Source organism: Sminthopsis crassicaudata, chromosome 5 (genome assembly GCF_048593235.1).
Source record: "Sminthopsis crassicaudata isolate SCR6 chromosome 5, ASM4859323v1, whole genome shotgun sequence".
Classification (NCBI taxonomy): Eukaryota; Metazoa; Chordata; class Mammalia; order Dasyuromorphia; family Dasyuridae; genus Sminthopsis; species Sminthopsis crassicaudata.
Window position 1 is genome coordinate 89,495,754 of NC_133621.1, and position 26,333 is coordinate 89,522,086.

The 26,333-nt window shown below is 33.8% G+C and overlaps 1 protein-coding gene across 2 annotated transcripts in view; it reads right to left on the reverse strand.

The window, feature by feature from the left end:
• Positions 1-26,333, reverse strand: part of LOC141542825 (polypeptide N-acetylgalactosaminyltransferase 11-like) — a 103,947-nt gene that overhangs the window by 69,360 nt on the left and 8,254 nt on the right. For both annotated transcript variants that reach the window (XM_074267434.1, XM_074267433.1), the window contains exons 2-4: positions 18,349-18,649; positions 10,292-10,415; positions 5,739-5,905 (exon numbers count right to left, since the gene is read on the reverse strand). In XM_074267434.1, coding sequence (XP_074123535.1) covers positions 5,739-5,905; positions 10,292-10,415; positions 18,349-18,634 — 577 coding nt within the window. In that variant the 5' untranslated portion in view covers positions 18,635-18,649. The remainder of the gene's footprint in view (positions 1-5,738; positions 5,906-10,291; positions 10,416-18,348; positions 18,650-26,333) is intronic.

Sequence of the window (26,333 nt, forward strand, 5' to 3'; positions counted from 1 at the left end):
GAGGGAAAGCATTCAAGATAGTTCTGATATCATTAACCTGAGTGATGAGGATGATAATGGTGTCCTCAAAAGAAACAGGAAAGCTTGAAGGAAGGGCATGTTCTATTATAGCAACAAGAGATGGCATTTATACAGTGGTTTAAAGTTTGCAAAGTTCTTTGCATTTATTATATTACTGAAACCATCCAGTGAAGTAGGTAGCTTTTCATGTGAGATAGTTGAGGCTCAGAAACAATAGGCAACTTGTTAATAGATAGTGTTGAATGTAGAATTCAGGCCCAAATCTCACAATCCTCCCTCTAAATACATAATGCTTTCTGTAAATAGTTTTTTTTTCTAATTCAGTTTTGGATGATCTAAATGGACATAGATAGCAGCCAGTCAGTGATACAGGAGTGGAGTCTTAGGAGAGAGGTTAGGGACACATAGCTCTAGAGGTTAATTACATAAAGATGACCATTGAATCCACAGGTTTGGATGAGTTCAACAAAGAGGAGAGCACAGAGAGAGAGAGAGAAGACAGAGCTTTGGAGAAGACTTCAGGGAGTGGGCAGATCCAGCAAGGTAGTCTGAGAAGAAAGAATCAGAAAAGGGGAAGAAAACCAAGAGAAGACCAGGGCAGTGAACAGCATCAGAAACAGTAGAAAGGATAAAGATTGAAATGGACATTGGATTGAGCAGATATGAAGCAAATGGTACCTTTTGTGAATTATGGAATGAAAAGATAAATTACAGTGAGTAAATTGGGGGATAAGAAAAAATGCGGTAAGTACAGAAGTCTTAGAGGTGAAAGCAAAGATGGGATCTGATGGGAATGATGGCGAAGTCAAAGGAAGGGTTGATAATTATGATGGGGAAGACCTAAGCACATTTGTACACAGTGAGGAAGGAGATGATAGATAGGGAGAGACTGAAGATGGGAAGTGTGGGGAATGTTCAGACAAGCTTTCTCCTGAAGAATACTGGAGAAGAAGGGATAAAAGGCACAAGGAGAGAGGCTAATCTATTAAGGAAGTGACTTATCTTTTTCTCAGCTGAAGTAGAAATGGAGAAAATGGATAAAGATTTAAAGGCTTTTTGACTTATAGAATAGAGGAAATAAGGGAAAGCATGATGGGATGACCTTGATTTTTTTTGTAAGGTAGAAGGTAAGACAGCTTGGTGAAATAGAAAGAGCTCTAGATTTGGAGTCTGAAGCCCTGGGTTAGGAAGGATCTTAAGTATACTATTTTCTATCTTTGTATCCTCAGCCAAGTTATTTCTCTTCAGACCTCGTCTTCCCCATTCATAGAATGAGTAGGTTAGACAAAATTACTTCAAAGTCCTTTCCCATTTTACAGCTATAATCTTATGATCTTCTAAGATAAGAAGAATGGGTAGACATTAGCTTGAAGAGTTAAGAAGGTTTCAAACAATTACTCCAGGGAGTGGGTCAGTGAGTCAGTCAGTAATGAACAACAAAGTTACTAGGTGATAGTAGGAGCCCAGTTGAGATTAAATAATATACCTTTGTAGTAGTTGTATGACTTCTTCAGGGGCCACAATAACATAAAGATTAAAAGCAGAAAAAGCAGATACTGAGCTGAGAGGCGCAACACGAGTGAAAGTAAGAAGAAAGGGAGAAATATTTGAATTGGATAACTTCACAGTCAAGACTGTGAATTTAAGAAACAGATTAGTAGAACAAGAAGGAATGGAAAAACTAAAGATCATAGAATGGATGAAATATAGTTTTGGGAGGAATAAGCCAAAAAAGAGAAATAGAAGGATTATGATTAGAAGAGGAATTCCAGAATTCAGGAAGATGGAATTAACATAAGATATGACCACTCCTATGGAGTTAGAATGGAGATGCCGGTCAAGCAAATTGATGAAATGTGAAGGAATATTCAAGGTGAATACTGAAACTCTCAAATATGAAAGTAGGTGATGGAGAAGACAACTATTTGTCAGGTACTAAGCTCCTTCAGAAAGCTTAGAGAGTAACCTAGAGACCATTAGCATCAAAAATGCATAGAATGGTTGTCAGAGGAGGAGAGCTTACAAAGTAATGGCAACTGAGGGCAGTTCTGGAAGTTGCAAGAGGGAGTGTGCAGATTCCACTTTCTGAACCGTGTGTATCTAGAGAGCTTAACTAAAGGAGGAAAAGGGAGACATGAAGATAGTATCTTCCAAAGTTAGATTTCTTTGAATTCAGGAATATGGGAAGTATAAGAAGAAGAATTCTATGATAAATTCATGTAAGTAATAGACTAGGGGGATGCCCATCAATCAAGAAATGGATGAACAAGTTGGGGTATATGATTGAGATGGAATACTATTGTGCTATAAGAAATGATGAGCAGAATACTTTCTTTTTCTTTTAGCTTTTTATTTTCCAAAATATATGCATAGCTAGTTTTCAACATTTATCCTTGCAAAATCTTATGTTACAATTTTTTTCTCCCTCCATTCCTCTCCCATCCCCTCCCTTAGACAGCAAGAAATCCAGTATATGTTAAATATATGCAATATATACATATTTCCACAATTATCATGCTGGAAAAGAAAAATCATATCAAAAAGGAAAAAATGAGAAAGAAAACAAAAAGCATGCAAGTAACAACAAAAAGGTGAAAATATTATGTTGTGATCCACATTCAGTTCTCACAGTAGGATGTAGATGTAGAAGGCTCTTTCCATCATAAGTCTATTGGAATTGGCCTGGATCACCTCATTGTTGAAAAGAGCCACATCGAACAGGGTTGATCATTACATTATCTTGTTGCCATAAACAATGTTCTCTTGATTCTACTCACTTCATTTAGCATCAGTTCATCTAAGTCTCTCCAGGTCTTTCTGAAATTATCCTGAAATTGTTTTTTATAGAACAATAGTATATCATAACCAGAATATTTTCCAAAAAACTTGGGATGACTTATGTAAACTGATGCAAAGTAAAGTGAGCAGAACCAGAAGAACACTGTACACAGTATTGCACAGTGACCAATTGTAAATGATTTAGCTCTTCTCAGTAATACAATGATCCAAGACAATTTCAAAAGCTAATGATTTCAACATAATGAAAAATGCTATACACCTCCAGAGAAAAAACTGATAGAATCTAACTGCAGATCAAAGCATACTTGTTCAACTTTATTTTCCTTAGGGTTTTTTTGGTCTGTTTTTTTTTTTTTCACAACATATCTAGTGTGGAAATGTTTTGCATGACTGCACATGTAAATCTAAATCAAATTGTTTGACTTCTCTAGGAGGGGGGAGCAGAGAAAGGGAGTGAATTTTTTAACTCAAAATATTTTTTTAGGTTTTCTAACATTTTATTATTTTAAAAATGTGCTATTGACATTATTCATTAGCTGGGGAAACATGAGTTCTGTAGGTCTTTGCAAATATGTATCAATAAAATTACATAATGCTCACATAATTATATTCTTAGTACTATATATGTTCAGCCTAATAATATTTTATTCTTTTTAACTTTTTACTACTTTAGTTTCATTTCTCTGTGCTACATGCCCATTAGGACTCGTTAGTTATTATGGAAATAACTCAAAATAGTTTAAAATGAATGTTAAAATTTGTTTTTGCACATTGTTGAGAAAAAAAATTTAAAAATAGAGTAGGGGTATTACAGTGGAAGCGTGATAGAAGGGACACTGGGGAGATAGGGCTGGTGAATGAAGAGTGAGAGAATGGAACAGGCATAAAGGGGTTTATTTGGCAAATAGAGGCCCTGAATTACAAGATTTAGAGGAAGGATTAAGAGACAGGGCCTGAGTTGGAGATTAAATTTACCCACTCTCTGTTTATTAAAGTTGACCTCAGGATAATCCATTGACTAATGTCTAAAAGTATGTGGTTAAGGCCTTAATGTGTCTGGCATTAGAACAAGTGGAGAAGATACAGTACACTCACATAAACTATTTTAGTTTTTAAATAACTTCCAAGTTAAAAAAAATCCTAATGTTTAACCAAAAGTTCCTTTGACCTTTTCTAAGTGGGTAATCTTGACTTTGACCTAAGAGAATTATTTAGAAACTGATGTCCACATATGCTATCTTCATCTTCTTATTTTAAATAAGCTAAAATTACTAAATCTCTCTTCATATTTTATGAACTAACTCTTTTGGCTGCTATCTCCTGGACTTCTCCCAAGATATATATATGTACTTCTCAAACACTTTTCTGTAAATCAGACACAGTACAATTCAGTCAGCTCACAATTTGTAAGTGGTTTTTGTTCTAAAAGTTTGCTTGGAAACTCAGGTTTTTTTTTTTTTTTTTCTCACAAAAACATTTTAAATAGTGACTTATTACTTAGCTACCTCATTAAAGCATTATCTAATCCAGGAAGTCATTAAATTACTTAATTTTCCCCTATGGGTTGACTCATCTATTGTATCTATACTTTAAAGTCATTTTAAAAATTATTATTCCCTCATTTTCCTGTGGCTTCTTCTACTTAGTCTTTTCCTTCTGTTCTTCCTTCATTGCCTTCTCTTCCCATAATACTTTAAGCACATTATGGACTTTTGTGGGCTAGCCTGGGAACTTTTTGATTAATGGGCAAATAGGACTTAAGTGAGGCAGAGTTGCATGAAGTCATTGGATTCATTCTCTTTTCCAGATTCACCATGGTTCAGGGGCAGGACAGTCACAACCACTGGTTGAGAAATGGTGGAAGATCTCAAGGTCTTTGATGTCTAAGCTCTAAGTGCTCCTGAACACCTGCCTCACCCGCCTTCCTGGACAATATTACAAATTGCTCTCATCCTCCCCTTCTCCTGGGGAAATATTTACACTAACATTGCTTTTATGTCAATAATTCATCCAATGGTTCAGGGAATGTTTACGGCCTTGGCTATAGGCATAATGTCATCCCCCAAAAAAGGAACTCCCTCTCCCTCTCCATGGTTTTAACTAGAACCTCAATTCATCCATAGTATGGGCCAGTTACTTATTATGTATAGAGTTTGCAAGCTGGATGATATAAACCTAAGTAGTTCTTGAACATTAGTGGTAAAATAGAATGATGATGATGATAAGATACATTTAATAGGGTTTGCATGACATAATGGAAAAAGTGCTAGATTTTGAGTTAGAAGACCTATCTTTCAAGGACTGACTCTGTCAATTACTAGTTGTTTGACCTTAGGAAAGTAATTTGTATTTGGTCTCAGTTTGCATGATAATAATAGCTAGCATTTTTAATGGCACTTTAAGCTGTTATAAAAAGACCTTACAAATATTATCTCATTTATCCTCACAAACCACCCTGGGAAGTAAGTGGTATTATTACCTCCATTTTACAGATGTGGAAACTGAGGCAGTCAGGCATTAAGTGATCTGCCCAAGGTCATACAGCTAGTAAGTACCTGGGGCAGGATTTGAACTCGTGTTTCTGATTGCAAATTTAGTGCTCTATTCATTGGGTTACCTAGATGCTTATAAAATGAGCAGATGAGGGTTAGAGAAGATGACCTATAAAATCCCTGCTATGATACTAATAACTAAATACACTGATGTCCTTAAAACTAGCATTTATTGAATAATAGAGCTCTTAATTGAACCTAGTCCCATTAGAATCACTGTGCTGGCTAGGAGTCAGTCTGCTTCTTCAATTATGCCAGCTGTGTGAATGCCAATTGTCAGAAGAAAGGAGAAAAGCCAATTGTCTCAGGGCTATCACTGTAGTACGAGGTGGAAGTCAGTTTTCATTTTTAACATGAGTTCCTTACCAAATTCACTGTGGTCATCTATCAAAATAATTTCATGAAGGAGATGTGGTGGAGTATGATCAATGACACTATGCACTGTCCGAAGCAAGACAGAAAGGACTTCATTGTAGAAACAAATGATAATGCTGGCAACCGGCAGAGAGGAGGGATAAGACTTGCCTTTACATCTATTGATATAAAAATAAAAAGAAAAAGAGTCATTGAATAACATTGAATAGTTCAGATTCTAATTTACCAAAGCTTAGATACCCATTTCTAATATTTTCTATTTGTCCTTGATCTCATTCTATTTATGATGGTAAGAAAAGCTGACATTTGTACTGTAGTTTATGGTTCCAAACGGTTTTCCTCTTCCCAATCCTACTAAAGGAGTAGTAGAAGTATCAATATTCCCATTTTAGAGATAGGAGAAAGTGAGGTATAAAGAGGTTAAATGACTTATCCATGTAAGTTTTTTGCTTCCCAAATCCAGTGCCCCTTTCACTATACCACTCCAGGTCATTAGATTATCATAGTAAATAGAACACTGGACCTGAAATCAGAAAGTCTTGAACTCAAATTCTGCTTGCCTCAGACATTGACTAGATATATGACTCTGGGCAAATCATTTAACCCGATTGTCTCAGTTTGCTCAACTGTAAAATGGAAATAATAACAGCACTTACCTCCTAGGGTTGTTATGAAGATAAAATGAGGTAACATTTCTATAGCACTTATAAAATATTTCAGGGTATCCAAAAGGTCAATAGAATTGTGATTTTAATATGTCTAATCTTGCTAGCTTAAACTTGTAATTGATACTAAAAGAAAGATATAGGTGGTATAAGATAACAACAGAGAACTTGTTAGTTTGAGATTCCCATTATGAATAAATCATCACAAGTCTCTACTAAAAATTACTTAAAATGTTAGCTATTTAATAAACTTATCAATAAAACATATGATATCCATATTGTAAATGTTTATAAGCACTATTAAAAAGAATTTATAAAAGCTAGCTATTAATAACAGTAATAATAAGCTATCCCAACTTGTTAAAAGATTAAGAATGTAGGATCACTTTTCTATTATTTTCCAAATATTTGTTTTCTCTTGCTATGACTGATTGTTTGGCCTTGTTTTGGTAAACTTCAGAACTGGAAGAGACTTTAAAGATCATCTTACCCAATATCTCATTTTACAGATGATGGAATTGAAATCCAAAAAAGCAAACCTATTTTGCCAAGATCCTACACATGTTCATCCCAAACTTTTCATTGTGCTGAACTTACTTTTCGTGAGGTGGAAGACAGTGGAAGGGAGGTTATAGAAGGTGAGTTTAGACATTACCCAACAGCATGTCAATAAAGTGTCAAGAGAAAAAAAATTAAGAAAAGAAAAAGTGAATTAAAATTTTCATTTTTAATAGTTGATAAAATGTGTGGTACAGTAGAAAGTTTTTGTAAGCTTTGGAGTTAGCAGATTTCAGTTCAAATTCCACTTTACACATTTATCAGTCTTTTGTAACATTGAGCCAATCATTTGACCTCCATGGTCCATAGCTTCCTTATCTATAAAATGAGGTGGGTTTGACTAAATGGCTTCTGAGTTCTCTTCCACCTCTAGTTGGATGGGATGATCCTATATGATGATCCTATGATCTTAATAATCTTAATCATCCCATATTTTAAATAAAGTCCTTCCCAATCTGAAAGGTTTTTCTATTGCCAATTTACATTTTTCGTGGAAAAATATATTTTAAAAAGAATTAAAAAAAAAAACCCAACATTTTTAATTTTAAAATATTTATTTAAAATATGTTCTATAATTCTAATGGGTATTTCTCCAAATTAGTCAAAATTATGGTCATTGGATTTTATTTTTATGACTCATTTATAATCTTTGTGTTACACCAACTTATAAACAAACTTTTGAAATTTAATCCATTAAATTGGAGACTGCCCATTCTCATCTGTGTCTAATTTAGAAGAGAATTTTTTTTAGAAAAATATCTGGGAATTCTGGCGGAATGGCAGAGTAAGAAACTAGATTCTTCACACTGCCCTCAAAAACAACAGAAATTTAGAAAAAGAGAAATGAAAATGAGTAAAATGAATTAATATTAAGTATCTCTAGAGAAATAGATATATGAGCTCAATTGAAGCATACATACACCAAAGCAGTACACAGAGAGAAAGATGATGCAAAACCCCCAAGAGAGATGATCTCAAATGTATTGATTATATACTTAATGAATTAGAACAAAAATTAGCACTTGCAAAAAAAATCACAAGTTGATATGAAAGTTGAATTTGAAGTTGTTTCAAATAATGGTGGAAATTGAAGTGAGGAACTGAATGATGATTTTTAAAAAATAATTGGGAGAAAATAATAAAAAAGAAGTAAGATTATAGAGAATATAATAGAAAATCTGAAAATATTAATAGACGGAATCAAGAACAGAGTTAATATTAGGTAAAGATAAAGTCATACACAACACAGTGGAAATGAAGAAAAACAGAAAAAGATTCAATTGGTGAATAAATAATTTTTGAAGAAGGAAATACAATGTATTGATGAAAGCTAAAAAAAAAAAGGTTCAAATTCTCTAATAATCTGAAGAATGTATTTTAAATTACTTTATAATTGTCCCTTATATCACCTTATATCCTGGAAAGACTTACATGAACTGATGCTGAATGAAGTGAAGATAACAGAACATTGTATAAAGTAACAGCAAGATTATTTGTTAATCAACTATGACAGACTTAGCTCTTCTCAGCAATGTGGTGATCCAAGACAGTTCCAGTGGACTTGGAATGGAAAATGCCATCCACAATCAGAGCGAGTGAGCTATAAAGACTGATTATGGATCAAAGCATAGTATTTTTACCTTTTTTGGTTGTTTGCTTTTTTTCTTTCTTGTTTTTTTTTTTTTTTTTTTTCCCTTTTGGCCTGATTTTTCTTGCGCAACATAACAAATATGGAAATTTGTTTAAAAGAATTGTATATGTATATAACCTATATCAGGTTGCTTACTGTCTTGGGGAGGTTAGAGGTGAGGGAGGGAGGGAGAAAAAAATTGGGGGGACACAAAATCTTACAGAAATGAATGTTGAAAACTATCTTTATATGCATTTGGGAAAATAGAATAATGAAAAAAAATAAATTTAATAACAAACAAAAATTATTTAAAAACAATTCTTTGGTATGCATATAATTTTACCATTTATTAAAGATGAAAGCAAATTTACATAATAATGAAATGGATTTGTTTATTTTTACATAAAGAATTAAATATTAGCAGAGTATTAGATACCTTTTACTTTTGCCAAATTCTTTACAACCCCAACATTCAGTTCCATGAGCTCATATAGGATTGCAACCTGTAGCTTTGCTATAGAACAATCCATATTACTTTAACACTTATATTACATTGCATATATCATCTCATATTACATTATATTATTTTCATTACTTTGTTACATTGTATTTTGTCATATGTTATACTTGCCAAAATATAAGTATCTTAATTTTTAAGTTTTATTTGGAGCTTTGCAACATAGATCAATATTTAAAAATGTATTGTGTTACTAAATTTCTAGGGGGAAAACAGATCATTTTTTAAAAAGATACACATATATCTGTATCTTGGAAGGAGTCTAGATACTGCATTCTACTAACTAGTGAGCAGCATCAACTAATATATTTTAGTATTTACCAGTACTATGTCTTCATTTTTCTTTGTGGAAAGTAAACATTCAATCTGGGAAAAGGATTCTCCATTGTATTAGACTTCCAAATATTTATATTTTTCTTACATGATATGGTCAAGAGAAATTTTAAAATTAGGTGTAATTACCACTTTTCTCCTATTAGCCATCTAATTTGTAATTTTGAATCATATAAGAAATCTTGTAGATTCCTGGATTCAGGATTTATGGTTTGAAATTGTGGAGTTTGTGGTTTCAAAACATTCTTACTTTGGTGTCATCCTACTCCTGAGTTCAGAGACAAACCTCCTTGATAGAAGGGAGATTATCATTCCTCTTTAGTTGAAGACAACCAGAAACTCATACAAAGAGGTATTAATCAATCAATCAGTTCATTAATTGCCTACACACCAGGAAGTGATGAATGAAATCATAAAAATCATAAGAACGTTGAAAGGAGAGCTATATAGAGAAAAATGAGGACCAATATTTTGTGTCTATAATAAATGAGGTCATAGATTTGGTGTTAGAGGAAATCTTGGAAATCATCTAATCAAAACCTTTTATTTTTCAGATAAGGAAAACTGGGGTCCAGAAAGTTTGTGTTTGCTTAAGGTATACAAGTTATAAATGGCATAGTCAGAATTCAAATCCATATGACCTCTGATTTCAGACCTATGTGTGAAAATATATTCTCAGATGATTACACTTGAAGCACAACAGTATTGGAATTTTTTCTCAGAGTTGCCAAACAAGAAATTGTTGGTTAACTGCAGGATTTCAATATCATCCTCATGATTTAATTAAAAGAGTCCCCAAAAGCACAATGTTAAATAGCATTTACAAAAAATAGTAACATACTCCATGCTCCTTGTATCTGGCACATCTCTATGATAGCTCAATTGGTTACTGATAAGTACGTTGAAACCATGCTGCTTGAAGCCCAAGTCTCTGATCTTCTGACTGTTTTCATAATAAATCTTATCTACAACAGAAAGACATGAAATACTATATTAGATAAGCTATATCAAAATAAATTAACAAAAATCATTTGCAATTCTATTTATGTGACTCATTGAATATGACTCGAATATGATTTTTGACTTGGGATACAAGATATTCACTCAAAGAAAATTATTATATCCTTCCAGGAAAAATAAAATATGACATAAAAAAATAGAAAGGTATATTTTTATTCTGAGAACTGAGAAATAAGGCTAATATATATTTAAATATGACAATACTCTTGAAATTATAGACTTAATATAATATAGAAATTTAATATAAGATGATAAACAAAATCATATAGTAAATAGATTTAATACACATTCACAAAAATAAAATATTTTTACAGAACCTGACATGCTAATAATAGCTACTGTTATGTAGTACTTTTAAGATTTGCAAAGCATTTAGAAATATTATCTCATTTTATCCCAAGTGACTTCCTGGAAGCTAAGTAATATCGTTATTCTCATTACAGATGATGGAGGCAGAAAGAATTTAAATGACCTGTCTAGGATCACATAGCTAATAAACAATTAAGTCAATTTTTGACCTCAGGACTGCTTATTCCAGGTCGTGTTCTATCCACTGCCATTTTGCTGCCTATAAACTTTTGAAAGTGAAATGGTTCTATAAGAATAATTGTACAAGTCATATCCAATGGATGGTGGCAAGAGGAGTGACCTGTATATAATGGAATAAACTCTTTCCTTCTTTATCTCTAATGTTCCCCTCAGTAATAAATTGACAAAAATATAATTTACTTTTTAGATAATGATGATGGCCTTAAGGATTGAACTTAAAATAGAAAAAAATTGATCAATAGAAAAAAATTTAGGTTCCATAAATAGACTCAAACCTTGTGAAACTTATAGAGTAGGAAAGATACAAATATAATTAAGATCTGTCACTTGCCCTTAGGAGCTTCTATGCCAAGGAAATGACCCAAAAAAGAAAAAAAATTATACAAGATTATCATGGCATCACTGTTTATAATAACCCAAAAGAGAAAAAAATATACAAGGTGATTATGAATGGCATCACTGTTTATAACAGCAAAAATCTAGACCTAACCCAAAGATTCTACAATACAACATTACAAAACAAATTATAATGCATATAACTCCCAGATCAATTTATGTATATGTATATTTCCTCCCCTATATTTCCAAACACCTATTAGACATTTTGAATTGGACGTCCCATAATTATCTCAAATTTGGTGGGTCCAAAACAGAATTTGCTACCTATCTTTCTCTCAAAATCTGCTGCTGTGGTAGTGATGGTGGTGGTTGTGGTGGTTGAATTATTTCAGTCATATCTGACTCTTTATAGTTTTTTCAGTTATATCTGACTCTTTATGACGCCATTTAGAGTTTTCTTGGCAGAGATACTGGAGTGGCTTGCCATTTCTTTCTCCCAAAATCTACCCCTCTTCTGAATTTCTCTTTCTATAAGAACATCACTAGCATTGCAGTCACTCAGAGTTTCAAACTTGGAGTCATGCTCAACTCCTCATTCTCCCTCATCTCATACATTCAGTCAATTGTCAAGTTTAGTACCTTCCTTCCCCTCTTCTGCCTGGTATAATTTTTTCTAAGTTCAATTCAAACATCACCAACTGCTAGAACAAATGTCAAACTCATTGCAAGCAGCAGGCAAAACCCCAGAATCAGATTAAAATATAATTAGGAGATGGTTAACATATAAAGAAAGATGCAACATAGATCATGTAAATTTGAGGTTTTCCAAGCAAATGTATGGCTTTCAGGAATTCCTTTCAGAGAAGAATCACAGGGGCTGGGATGGGCAGAGAAGAAGCACAGGGGCTGGACTTCAAGGAGCTTATATCCTAAAAAAATTCTGCCAACATGTTACCAGATACTGTAAACAATATTTAAACAGATAACTACAATATATAAATTGAGGAGAAAAGAGCACCAACAAGTAGGGTCATCTGGAAAGATATCCCCTTTATATTACTTGTATTACTATGTTTACTTATTTAGGCTTAGCATTTATTTTGTGTCTGTCTATCTATTTACACACACATCCATATATATATGCATACATACACACATACTTGTAGATGTATATGTGGTTTTCTTAATAGAATTGTAAACTTGAGGACATGAACTATTTCTTTTCTTTTTTTTTTCTTTGCATCTCCTATTCTTGGGATGATACCTGATACATAGTGCTTTGTTGACTGATGAATCGACATAATATATCATTTACATGTCATTTTATGTCCTCATAATTATTAGATGAGGATAATGTATCAGATATCTCTAAAGTGGTTTCTCATTGTAATTTTCCATAATCTATAAGATTAGATGAGCAGAAAGAAGAATGGGTTGGGAGTAGGGATTCAGAATCTCTAGGTTGGAAAGGATCTTGGAGTTCTAGTCAACTTTAATTAGGATAAGGAATCACAGAATCACAAGAGCATAGGACTTGTGATTGGAAGGGACCTCAGTGGCCATCTAGTCTTACTCGTATCTGAAAAAGATTATCCAGTATGACCTATCTGCCAAGTAATCACACAGCCTCCCTTGGCAGATCTTCAGTGAGAGAGATTCTAGTACCACCTTAGGCAACCACTCATTTCACTTTCAGATAGAATTTTTTCAAAAGAGCTTAACAAGATTGGGTAAAAAGATAAATGTCAATGAAAAGATCACTGGTGTTGGAATTATAGGACCAAATTAAAATGCTGCCTCTGTCACTTAGATCTAGAAAGGACAATTGAGCCTTAATACAAGATCATGGGTATTTCATTTACTCTCTTTTCTCACCTATAAAAATGAGAAGGAAAGTGGCCTTTAAAATTCCTTAAAGATATAAATATATGATCCTGTGAGGTAGAGGCTGTGTGACCTCATGACCTGGTTTTGAAATAGGTGATTCAAGCCAATTCCTATTGGAATTGTGATGGAGAGAGCCATCTATATCCAAAGAGAGGACTGCAAGGGTTTGAATATGGAGCAGCATAACATAGAATTTTCAAGGTTTTTGTTGTTTGCTTTTTGTTTTGTTTCTTAATTTTTTTCCTTTTTGATCTGATTTTTCTTGTGAAGCATGATAAATGTAAAAATATGTATAGAAGAATTGCACGTGTTTAATCTATATTGGATTACTTGCCCTCTAGGGGAGGGAGCTGGGAGAAGGGAGGCAAAAATTTAGAACACGAGATTTTGCAAGGATGAATGTTGAAAACTATCTTTGTTTATATTTTGAAAACAAAAAGCCATTATTAAAAAACTTTATATTTATTCCTATTAATTTTCACTTTATTGGATATTAGATTCAGCCCAATTTTGGGGCCAAGGTTTTTTTGGAGTCTAACTCTGTTATCCAATGTTAGCTATTCCTTCTAGCTTTAACATCATTGGCAACTCTGATAAGGATGCCTCCTATGCTTTTATCCAAAACATCACTGAGCCAAGTTAGTGATCATTCTTTTGAGCATTACCATTCAATCACTTTTTAAACCATCTGAATACACTCTTATCTAACCAATACTGCTATATCTTTTCCATAAGATTAACATATTTTGTCACATTCTTTACCAGTTGAATAACCCTTTCAAATAAAGGAAATATGGTTATCTTGTCAAGATCCAATAATGATGAAAACATGCTTTTTCATCTCTGCTTCCTTTTCTAGATGTTTGCCAATCATATCTTTATTAATATATTCTAGAATTTTCTCAGGATTTGAAATCAAGGTAGTTCATCTATAATTTGTAGATTGAAATGTCTTCTCTGAAAATGGAGGCAGTATTTAGACTCTAGTTCTACAATATCTTTCTTGTTCTCCATGATCCTTTATATATCAACTGATAATAGTTCATGGGTTGCATCTGCCAAGTGTTTTCACTACCCAAGGATAGCGATTATCAAGGTTAGATGACTGAATTCATCAAGGAGAGCTAAATACTTTCTTACTATCTCCTTACTTATTAAGTATAAACTACCCATTAGCCACTTTTGTTCTTTTTTTTTTTTTTTTTTTCCAGTCCAAAGGTCATTTTCCCTGGCGGAAAAACTGAAGCAAAACAAGTGAAAGAAACAAAAGGAATTAATTAACTCTGCCTTTTCTCTGTTTGGGGGAGAAGAAAAATGAACTCATTTCAGAAAAGTTTCTAAAGTAAAATATGAGTAAAGTCAGGACTTTCACAAAACATCTGAACTTTAGAAGCTTCATCTGCAAAACATTACTTGAGGCTGAATTACTTGATCTCTTTTTAAGTCTCAGTTTTCCCATCTGTAAAACAGGGATAACAGTAATACCTACCTCTCAGCATTAGTGTGAGGATTAAAAAAAAGCAAGCCTTAATGTGTTATATAAAGACTATTATTATTATCAAAGATCACTGAAAGTTGTTCAGTGATCAGATCTGCCAGTTCTTTCCATACCAGAGAAATGGTATATAAATCACATGATATGGACTCATCAGAATCATTGTGGAATAGTATATAGAATGCTGGACAGGAAATCAGGAAAACTTGAGTTTGAATCCAACCTCTGACCCTTATTCATTTATGTGCACATAGGCAAGTCATTTAATCTCTGTGGACCTCAATTTTCTTATCTATATTTACAGTGGAGATAATAATAATAGTCATAGTACCTGCCCCCACAGGATTATTGTAAGGGCACTAAAGAGTTAATGAATGTAAAGTCCTTTGGAAACTTAAAGGACTATATAATTATTACCCCCTTATTTACCTTGGGTAACAACTTTTAACTTAAATATTGTTGTTCTGCCCTTTCTGATCCAAATATCATTTTCCATATGAGAACCAGAAAAATCTCCAACCTTAATATATTATATTCCAGATACATTCTTGGTAGTTTAGGAAAAACACTAATGGAAAACACTATACATGTCTAAATGTAAAGCAAGAAAATTTCTCCTATTAGTTTCTTACCTATCATTAAATATTTTCATCTCAACAGGATAGGAAATGAGCAAATCCCTGAAAACTTATTTTTTGATAACTGAATTCATATTTTAAAGAATAAGTCTAGATACAATAACCATCCATGGAGAAGAATGGTATAGAATGTTGCCAGGAGTTGAAGTCAAACTTACTGAATTACAATTTTCCACAATCAGATTATTTGTTTTTCTCCAGTTCTACTAGATGCTTTTCTCTATAATCTTTCAAAGTTCATGGAGAATGACTTAGCAATTACATCCATTACATCTTTCAGGATACTGAAACTTAAAATTCATATATCTATACATACATATATATACACATATATACAATATAGACATGAACAGGTGTCATAGTAGTGATAATGAAGTTTAAACTTTAGTGGCCCTTTGAAACATATTTATTGATACAGATAGATAAATCTATAGATATATATTTATTTATCTAATAGCTATCATTTTTGTTCAGTTTTTTTTAAACCAAAGATCATTCTATATCTTCAGCAGAGAAAACAATCAAGGTTAGATTTAAGTGGTTCTGTCTTCACATCTATCATCATTCCATCAGCTATGGGTATCTGTTCCTGAACCTTCTTTAATCTTTCTGTTCTCCATATTAGCTTTCAAGGCAGTTTTCATTGACTATAATTTTCTTTCTCAGAATCAGCTTATTCTGAGTGTCAGTATACCTATCATTTGTGTTACAGGAAAATGAAATTTCCATGTTTCCACATCTTTTTAAGATTAAAGTTGTTTCCTGGCTCCTCACACACTCATGTTAAAGTGTTCCCATTTTAAATGTGGTTAACTTTGGTTAGGTTAAATTTACCTTCCAGATTTAGGCTCTCTAATCTACTTTTCTGTTATCCACCTTTTATACATTTGAGTACAGATATATTAAGCCATGCATTTTGTTTGCTTTCTTGAATTTTGTTTTGTGTAAATATTTCTGGGCATTTCTACTGCTGTTCTTACATTATGAAGGTTGAATGTAGTTTTCCATTTCTTCTTTGTTAGCTTAAATCTCCTTAAATGCATTTATTAGAATTTAAGCAGATAGTTTTACCAGACTTCTTGGCATACTCTATCCATTACTCCTATATTAAATGCTGTGGTCCAAAAACTAAAATCTCATTCTCAGATGTTATCTTCTTAACCAATCCCTTCATTTCCTAAATATCTTTCTCCTTTAAAATCCATGCTTTTGATTAACAGCAGTGACATGTGCCCTAAGACCTTTGGCCTCTTGTTTAAGATTTAATGATCCTCAATGATGAACAGAATCAGCTACACCCAGAGAAGGAACACTGGGAAATATGTGTGGAGTATTTGCATCTTTGTTTATATTTCCAGGTTATTTTTATCATCTGAATCCAATTTTTCTTGTGCAACAAGAGAATTGTACAGATTTGCACACATATATTGTATCTAAGATATATTTTAACATGTTTAACATGTATGAGACTGCCTGCCATCTAGGGGAGAGGGTGGAGGGAGGGAAGGGAAAAGTTGGAACAGAAGTGAGTGCAAGGGACAATGTTGAAAAATTACCCATGCATGTGTTCTGTCAATAAAAAGCTATAATTAATTTAAAAAGACTTAATGATCCTAATAATTTAATTGTAATCTCAAGTTGTTTTCTACTATCTCAGCAATATTTTCTTGCCAATACTATATGGCCATAATTTGGGAAATGGTTTAATCTCAAAAGAATTAAAGTTATAAATTACTCAGAAGGCAATGTCATGATGAAGACACAAATAGGCTGAAAAAAATGTCATCAAGGATGATGTACTTGTAGAAAATGACATAAAAAAGATTATATAGCTTATGCATGACCATAAAATAGATATGGATTTGTCATATAGAGAAAGGACAATTTAGACGGTATATCAGTGTTCTAAAAATACTTATAGGGCAGAAGGGAAATCTCCACAACATTTTGGTATAGTCTAATTGGAGGATTTATGGAAAAACTTGGCCAAGATTGATTAACAAAGTATGATCAATGTTAGAAATAGAAATGACATCATGGCTTGTTGAAAGTACAAAATTAAACATGGTACCTAATCACAATCACATCACAGCTTCAATTTAAGCTTAATGTCTTTTATTCTACTTCACTGTTGAGTATAAGTAACCAGACAGTCATTAAAATACCTTTCCTCAAAAAATTCTTTTTTTCTATTCTTTTATTGATTTTAATTTTTAAATTTTTTTTATTAGTTTCTCCATATCTAGAAGGGGTCAGGCTGGCACTTTCTATGTGAGGCAGATGGTAATCTTCCAGGGTTCAGCTGAGATATCTCTTTACTTAAAATCAGAATGAATTGATTGCCAGAAGCCGGGGCTTCTCTGGAGCAAACCAGGGAGCAAAAAAACCCAAACCAAACCAAAACAAACAAACAAAAAAATAGTGGGCCAAAGCAACTAATCAGCAAATGGAAAACAAAACAGGTTAAGAGAAGAGATTCTTGGTTGGAAAGAGCCAATTTGTTAGTCCTATCTTGTTAGGAACTGGTCTGGAATGTGAAGATAAAGGCCAGGTTGTAGGCCTGTTTCTTTCCCAGATCCCAATGCAATCTTTGTAGAAATAGTTATAAGTGATGTCACTTATAGAGAAGAGAGAAGAGAAGAGAGGAAAGAAATCAAGTATATTAGGGTCAATGGGCATATCACCATTCATGAAATATGAAAAACAGAATGTTCTTTAATTAAAGTATGAGAAGCATGGAGGAACTATTTCATGATGTCTACATAAAACCATAGAAATGTAGTCATATCACTGACAATAACATGAAATCTAATTTTTAAAAAGACAAGAGTTTTTACTGTAACCAAAAGGATAAACTCTTAAGCAACATTCAATTGAAAATACAATTTAGAAAAGCATTTTTTCCCTAAATCTTCCAATGATTAAATTATTTTCTCAAAATAGCAAATAATGGCAGCTAAATCCACTTACCCAATTCAGGAGAAATCACTATGTTATTTGTGGCTTTAATATCCTGATCTAATTTATTCTCAACATCATTGATTTTTAACTGTGGCCTTATTTGCTTTGGGAAGTTGGAAAAACTAAAAGATAATTTTGTAGGAAATATCTTATGGGTTCCAGCACCATTGTGGGGCACATTCTTGAGAAGTTGGTTCACTTGTATGTAATTTAAATAAATAAAGAACAACACAGTCCAGATCAAAGATGTTAAAAAGCATCCACGGCCAACTTGGTGAGCCATGTTATTTCTCATTGTAATTTCAATTTCCTGAAAGAGAAGAAAAGAAAAGTTTTTAGATGCTTAACTATCCTTTTAAGTAAACTTCTAGAATCCAATTCAATATTAAAAAAAAAAACAAACAAACAGCATTCTTTTAAAGACAAATGAAAAAATAATAATTGTACCAGAGAATAAAAGTGAAGAAAAACTACCTGGCAGAGAAGTGGGGTAGTATGGACAGAATATTGCAGACATTGTCTGATGTAACTGTTACATCAGATTTTTTTGCCTATTTCTCTTTGCTATCAAGAGAAGGTCCCATTTTAGGGGATATTATTTGGATGTAATGCATCCATAAATGACTGTAATATAAATACAAAAGGCACCAATGGTATTTATTTTAAAACACACACACGCACACATACACATACATGCATACACAGATACATACTTTTACATCTGCATTCTTTTGAAGTTGGCTTTACATTTGAAATTTGAAAATTGAAGTTGGCTATCATTTACAAAGCTGAAAGCTATTTTTCCACCTAAATAATTTTTCCTTCCATCTATCCATTAATTCAACTATCCAAATGTATCTACCTCTTTTTCCCTTCCTCCCTCTTTCCCTCTCTCCCCACTTTCTCTTCCCCCTCTTTATCTCTGTCTTTGTCTACCCCTCTGAATCTGTCTGTCTCTGTCTCTGTTTCTCTGTCTGTCTCTGTCTCTCTCTTTCTGTGTCTCTTTCTTTCTCTCTCTCTCTTTCTCTCTCTTAATCTACACTTAAATATGACATCTCCTATGAGCAAGGTGCTATATAAGACTCCACAAAAGATATAAAGATTACTGAGAGCCCCTTAGGGGGTTTCTGTACTAGATTCATAAAGCAGGTACACAAATGCCTGAGTTCCCCTCAATGTAGCCCCTCCCCTTCAGCTATACCCAGGTTCATGGTTTCACCATCTCTGCCACAAGAGTCACCAATATATCTCTTTTTTGAAAATTAATTTTATAATTATAATTTTTTGACAGTATATATGCATGAATAATTTTTTTTATAACATTATCCCTTGTAGTCATTTTTCCAGATTTTCCCCTCCTTCCCTCTATTCCCTCCCCTAGATGACAGGCAATCCCATACATTTTACATGTGTTACAGTATAACCTAGATATAATATATGTGTGGAAATCCAATTTTCTTGTTGCACGTTAAGTATTGGATTCCGAAGGTATAAGTAACCTGGGTAGATAGACAGTAGTGCTAACAATTTACATTCACTTCCCAGTGTTCCTTCTCTGTTTCTGCCCATCATTGATCAGCTGGAAGTGAGTTGGATCTTCTTTATGTTGAAGATTTCCACTTCCATCAGAATACATCCTCATACAGTATTGTTGTTGAAGTGCATAATGATCTTCTGGTTCTGCTCATTTCACTCAGCATCAGTTCATGCAAGTCTCTCCAAGCCTCTCTGTATTCCTCCTGCTGGTCATTTCTTACAGAGCAATAATATTCCATAACCTTCATATACCATAATTTACCCAACCATTCTCCAATTGATGGACATCCATTCATCTTCCAGTTTCTAGCCACTATGAAAAGAGCTGCTACAAACATTTTGGCACACACAGGTCCCTTTCCCCTCTTTAGTATTTCTTTGGGATATAAGCCCAGTAGCAGCAATGCTGGATCAAAGGGTATGCACAGTTTGATAACTTGTTGGGCATAGTTCCAAATTGCTCTCCAGAATGGCCGGATTCTTTCACAACTCCACCAACAATGTATTAGTGTCCCAGTTTCCCTACATCCCCTCTAACATTCATCATTAACCAATATATCTCTATATACCAGACAATATCATGTGACAGATTAATTCAAAACAAAACACATGTAATAAAGCAGAATGTCAAGGTTATAAGAAATTTAGTTAGTTATGTTTGCTTCATAAGGATATTAAGTGCTCATGGCATCCATTCCTAAATGGCTCTTATCTTCATACATGCCTCAGAAGTATTAGCCCAAAGTTTCTTAACCTTTTTGAGAGTGTCATAGATCCTTTTGACAATCTGGTAAAGTCTATAGAGCCCTTCTCTGAATAATGTTTTTAAAGGCATAACATTAAATATATAGAATTACAAAAAAAATTATATTGAAATAGAGTTTTCAAAACATTTTTTAAAAAAACAAATTTATGGATCTCAGGGTTAAGAATCTCTGCACTAATTTACTTCCATTGAACTTTTCAATTTTTCTAATGCAATAATAGGGAACATATTAATTCATTCACAGAGAAATGCTAGAGAAATTTTCCATAGCTGTAATCTTGGGAATATTGGCTACTCATCACAGCAACTAGGGTACATGATAGATTATAGTTTTTAAGTCTTTTTGGAACAGCCACAATTCAGAGGGCCCTAGACTCCTCTGGTACTATGATTCAAGAGTGTATTGACCTTTCTCGACAGTGTAGTGTTGCTGACCTGTTAGCCCTAGTGTTGCATGAGATGCTGCTGTCATTTTTTTCAACTTTCTCTTTATAATAACTTTGCCTCACAAAATTCCACAACCATTTAAATTACATGCATCAAAACACTCATTCAATGAGACTACATACTGGGTAGTATTATCATATGATTTTGGCTCAACTCATTCTTTTGACTTCTCTCCCTTCTCAACAGAAACCTTGGTCCCTTGGAGATGCCTAAATCCCAAGCGTTTGGGATTAACAAGTCCCGAGTCTGAACTGTAATTCCATGAGGAGTCCTAGTCATATTCACTTTGCTCCAACTCAATTAAATTTCTAGATTTTTCTGCCTCTTGTTCAGCAACTCACATGGATACCCTTTCCCTGCCCTTCTTTCCATCTTTCCATTATGTGTTTATCTTCCCATTAAAATGTAAACTCTTTGAAATGACCCAAATTTATAAGAATACAAGATATTCCCCAATTGATTAATGGTTCAAGGATATGAAAAGACAATTTTCATATTCTAATCATATGAAAAAATATTTTAAATCACTATTGATTAGAGAAATGGCAAATTAAGACAACTCTGAGATATCACTTCACACCTAACAGTTTTGTTAAAATAACAGGAAAAGATAATGATAAAAGTTGGAGGAAATGTGAGAAAATTGGAACACTATGTGAAGTTGAGAAATGATCCAACCATTCTGGAGAACAATTTACAACTATACCCAAAGGGCTATGAAACTATGTATACCCTTTTATATAGCAGTGTCACTTCTGGATATGTACCCCAAAGAAATCATAAAAGAAGGAAAAGGACCGTTTTTGTAGTGCAAGGAAATGGAAATTAATTGGATGCCCATAAGTTGAAGAATGGTTGAATAACTTATGGTGTACAATTACAATCAAATAATATTGTTCTCTAAGAAATGATAGAGGACTGATTTTAGAAAAGTCTGGAAAGGCTTACATGTACTGATGCATAGTAAATTGAGCAGAATTAAAAGAATGTAGTACATAGTAACAATAAGATTATATGATGATCAACTGTGATAGACATGGCTCTTTTCAATAACAAGGTGATTCAAGATAATTTTAATAGACTTGTAATGGAAAGTGCCATCTGCATCAAGAGAGAGAACTATGGATACTGATGGTGGCTCAAAGCATACTCTTTCTGCCTTTTTGTTGTTGTTGTCTTTTTTGCTTGATTTTTCTTTTGATCTGATTTTTCTTGTGTAGCATGACAAATATGGAAATATATTTAGAAGACTGCACGTGTTTAACATATATTGGATTGCTTGCTGTCTTGGGCAAAGGGGAAGGGAGAAGAAGGGAAAAAAATTAGGAACACAAGGTTTTGCAAGGGTGAATTCGAAAACTATCTTTGCATATATTTAGAAAAATAAAATACCATTGGGGGGAAAAAATAAAATCCTTGAAGATAGGGATTTTCTTGTTTTCTTATATTTGTATCTCCAGTGCTTAGCACAGTATCTGGCAAATGGAAAGTGCTTAATAAAATTTTATTTAGCTAGTCTGTGCATATATTAAAATATTTTCTTTAATAAATAAGGATTTCCTGACCCTAATTATGGGAACTTGGTTCCCATAAATTCCTTCCTCAAAAATGTAATGAAGTTGGCAACTTGGAGCCCACTCTCAGATCATAGACAGTAGACTCTGCTTGCTGCCAAAACATGTAGAGAGGTTTGATGAGACTGCTTCTGGAGGTTCCTGCTAATGGATGGGTCTTGCTAATGGATGTATAATGGAAGGGAATTTATCTCAACTTCAGAGCATGCATGATTATTCTATGATTGATTATTGTTGTTGAACCAGAACTAATTGAGAAGCAAAAGATAGTAATTTAGTAAATTACACTCTTTTTTTTCCCTTTGGTGGTGAATGAGAAAATAAGAATTGTAAACTTCCAAATGGGAGGCAGGTGATAGGAGTGATAGAAAGAAGCAGCCTTCTGCTCTGTTAAGAGACATGTCATGTGTGACTACCATTTTGTGAAATCATTTGGGGTTTTCTTAGCAGATTCTCCAGCTTATTTTATATATGAGAAAACTGAGGTAAACAGGGTTAAGTAACTTGCCCATGGTCACGTAGCAAATAAGTGTCTGAGGCCAGATTTGAACTTAGGAAGAGGAGTATTCCTGACCCCAAAGCTGACACTCTATCACTGCTCTAACTAATTACCCTGTAGCTTCCAACTTTGAGCTACCAATTTCCCTACTCAGAATGATGAGTCAGCATAAATATAGTGCCTCTGGGGCACATATATTTTCCTCTTTGCATTTGTTCTTTCCTATTCTTAAGCTGAATATCAGAGACAGAAAAGATTATATTACATCCTTCTACATTTCAAAGGTCAGGAGAATTATTAGGGGTCCAAAAACTAAAGTCCCTTTCAGGTTTATCAGTAGCTAAGTGAGGTAACAATAGCATGCTCAGTAAATAAGAGCTAAAAGAGAGGTATAGGAACAAACAAGAGGACTGAGATATGCATAAAATATCATGGATACAATTCCTTATGTAGAAGGGTCCAATTCTGATAGAGACATAATAATTTGTAATAAATATGCCTTGGAAAGATTTTGAAGATGTGTAGATATTGTATAAGTGTTTCTGGTATCTAACCACATAGTGAAGAGGAACTTTTTTGGAAATGATGGTGTTTTCAAAAGCATTAGTTACTCTTGACCTCTCCATAGACTGAAACTCTTCTCTTGGTTTGTCTTCTTTGCTCATGGTGCCTGGTGAGAGATAACATTTTGGAGAGGCTCCAGCCCTATGTAAATGGCCCTTGGTTCTTTGGCTCCTGCAAGGTTTCTTTTTTCATTTTTGGTAAATGAATTTAATTTGTTGGCTACAACCACATGAAGCTGAAAGGTCAGGGGAGTGAGCCATTCAGGAGTGTGGGAATCCTGGAATTTCTGGATATTTATTCTATCCTAGGTTTTGTAGTCAGCTCTTTATCAATCCTCCAAGGATTCAAGTAGCAACCTTTAAGACCCAAGTAGTAGCTGAAATGAGGACTCAACTGACAGTACTCTCCTATTTGGACATAAATTTAGGGGGATCAATAATATACAAAAACTGTGCTGAGTCTGAGCCTATCCCTAGAAACTGAGGTACTAAGAAGAAATATTTTTACTTCTGTTTCTGCTATATCTTCCAAGGAAATATCCCTTTATAAAAGCTAATTGATATTAACTGATTAAATGGAACTTGGGTGTTAATTACTGATAATTAATTATGGGAAGAGAAGACTCAGAATAAGGCTCGAGCCCATTGTGTTAGAAAGGAGACAATCCACAGCCCAGGAGTATACTTAAGACTCTTGGAGAAAGATGAAGTCAGCCTAATTCTGTGATAGTGAACCTAGAGAGGATATTTACTATAATCATATGATTCAGAGGAAGAAAAATATATAGTATCAAACTGAGTGTTTCAGGGAAGACTTTGTGAAGAAAGTAGCATCTGAGCTGAGCATTGAAAGATGAATAAATTCTTGAGAAGGGGAAGATATTTCAAAGGGAATAGCATAAACAAAGATGTGGGTGCAAGAAAAATACCCAGTGGGCAAAGGAACTAAGAATAATTCAGGTTGTCCAGAGTATAAAATATCCAGGGAGAATAGATTGGGTCCGTGTTGAGGAAGGCTTTCAACAAATTACTCTTAAATTACATCATCAACTCCCCAATGCAAACTCATTAAATAAAAGACTACTAATCAAGGTAACATAATTAGCTTTGGATGAAGAAGTTTTGTATAAAACTACAGGCACATTTGTTAGTGCTTTGGCAAACACCTTCAGGAAAATAGATGAGCTATGTTCATTCATGCTTGGTTGACTTCTGTTTGTTTTTCTTTCTAATATTACTTTTCAGAGAGAAAAATAAAAACATAATCATTAACTTATTGCAGTCTTTTTTTTAAACCCCTGGAACTCAAAGCACTTTGATTTGGCATGCAGCATTCCCTCCTGAGAAATTCTTCTATTATTAAAAATGAAGAGGTGAAAGAATGACAGTTCTTGTCCTTGAGTAGCTTATATTCTGAAAGGGAGGAAAATAAAAGGAAGCTGAAAAACTGGGATGAGGGCAAGGATTGAAGCAAGGTTAGTCAGTCAGTTAATAAGTATTTATTAAATGCTTAGTTTATGATGTACTAAGTACAGTGCTAAGTGCTAAGGTTCATATTTTTGAGGAGCTCTTAGAGGGAGACAATATGAGTCTAAGTGCAAAAACAAGATAGATTGGGGTGTGTGTGTGTGTGTGTGTGTGTGTGTGTGTGTGTGTATGTGTGTGGTGTTATAACCTGGAAATAATCAATATAGGAAAGGCACTAGAATTAAGGGGAACCAAGGAAAGTTTCTTCTAAAAGGTAGGATTACAATTAGGACTTCAAGGAAGCTAGGGAAGCCAAGTGACAAAGCTAGAGACCCCAAGGAATGGGGGATAGCCAATGAAAATGCTCAGAGTTTGCAGGTAGAATGTCTCCTGTGAATAACACTGAGGAGGCCAGTGGGTTGAGATGACTGGAAAGGTAGGAAGGGAGCAGGTTGTGAATGACTACCACAAGAATTTCATGTTTTATAATTATAGGTATCTACTGAAATTTATTGAATGGGGATGTGTATGACATGGGAAGGGGGTTTAAGATTTGTGCTTTAGGAATTAAATGAGGTAATATTTATGTGCTATGGTTAGCATAGTGTCTGGCACATAGCTGGCACTATGTAAATGCTTATTCCCTTCCCTTCTTCCCTCAGAAGGATTGGAAAAGGGGAAAACCTGAGACATGGGTATCAATCAAATGGCTTTAGCAATAGACCAGGAGTGAGATAATAAGGACCTGCATTAGAGTGGTGACAATGTCAGAGGAAAGAAGGTAAGACATATGAGAATTGTTACAATGGAAAAAATGGATAGGACAGTTTTGGGAAAGACTCACTAATGGGACAAAGGCGCATCAGAGATTTCTGAAGCATAATGGCAAAGTTTGCTTAGCAAAGCACATCTGGTTGAGGCCTTTCCCTCAAAATAGAATTTCTGGGAAAATTTCACTAGTGAAAGAAGGTGTTTGCAGGAAAACCAGTTTATTGCTACCAGTATGTGAATGTGGCAACATGTCAGATAAGGGAAAAAAAATTCAGAGTCCTTATTCTGACCAAGAGTAATTTGATTCAATTTAACAAACTGGAATACTTATGATGTGTAAGGCACTATGATGACCACTAGGGATGTAACGT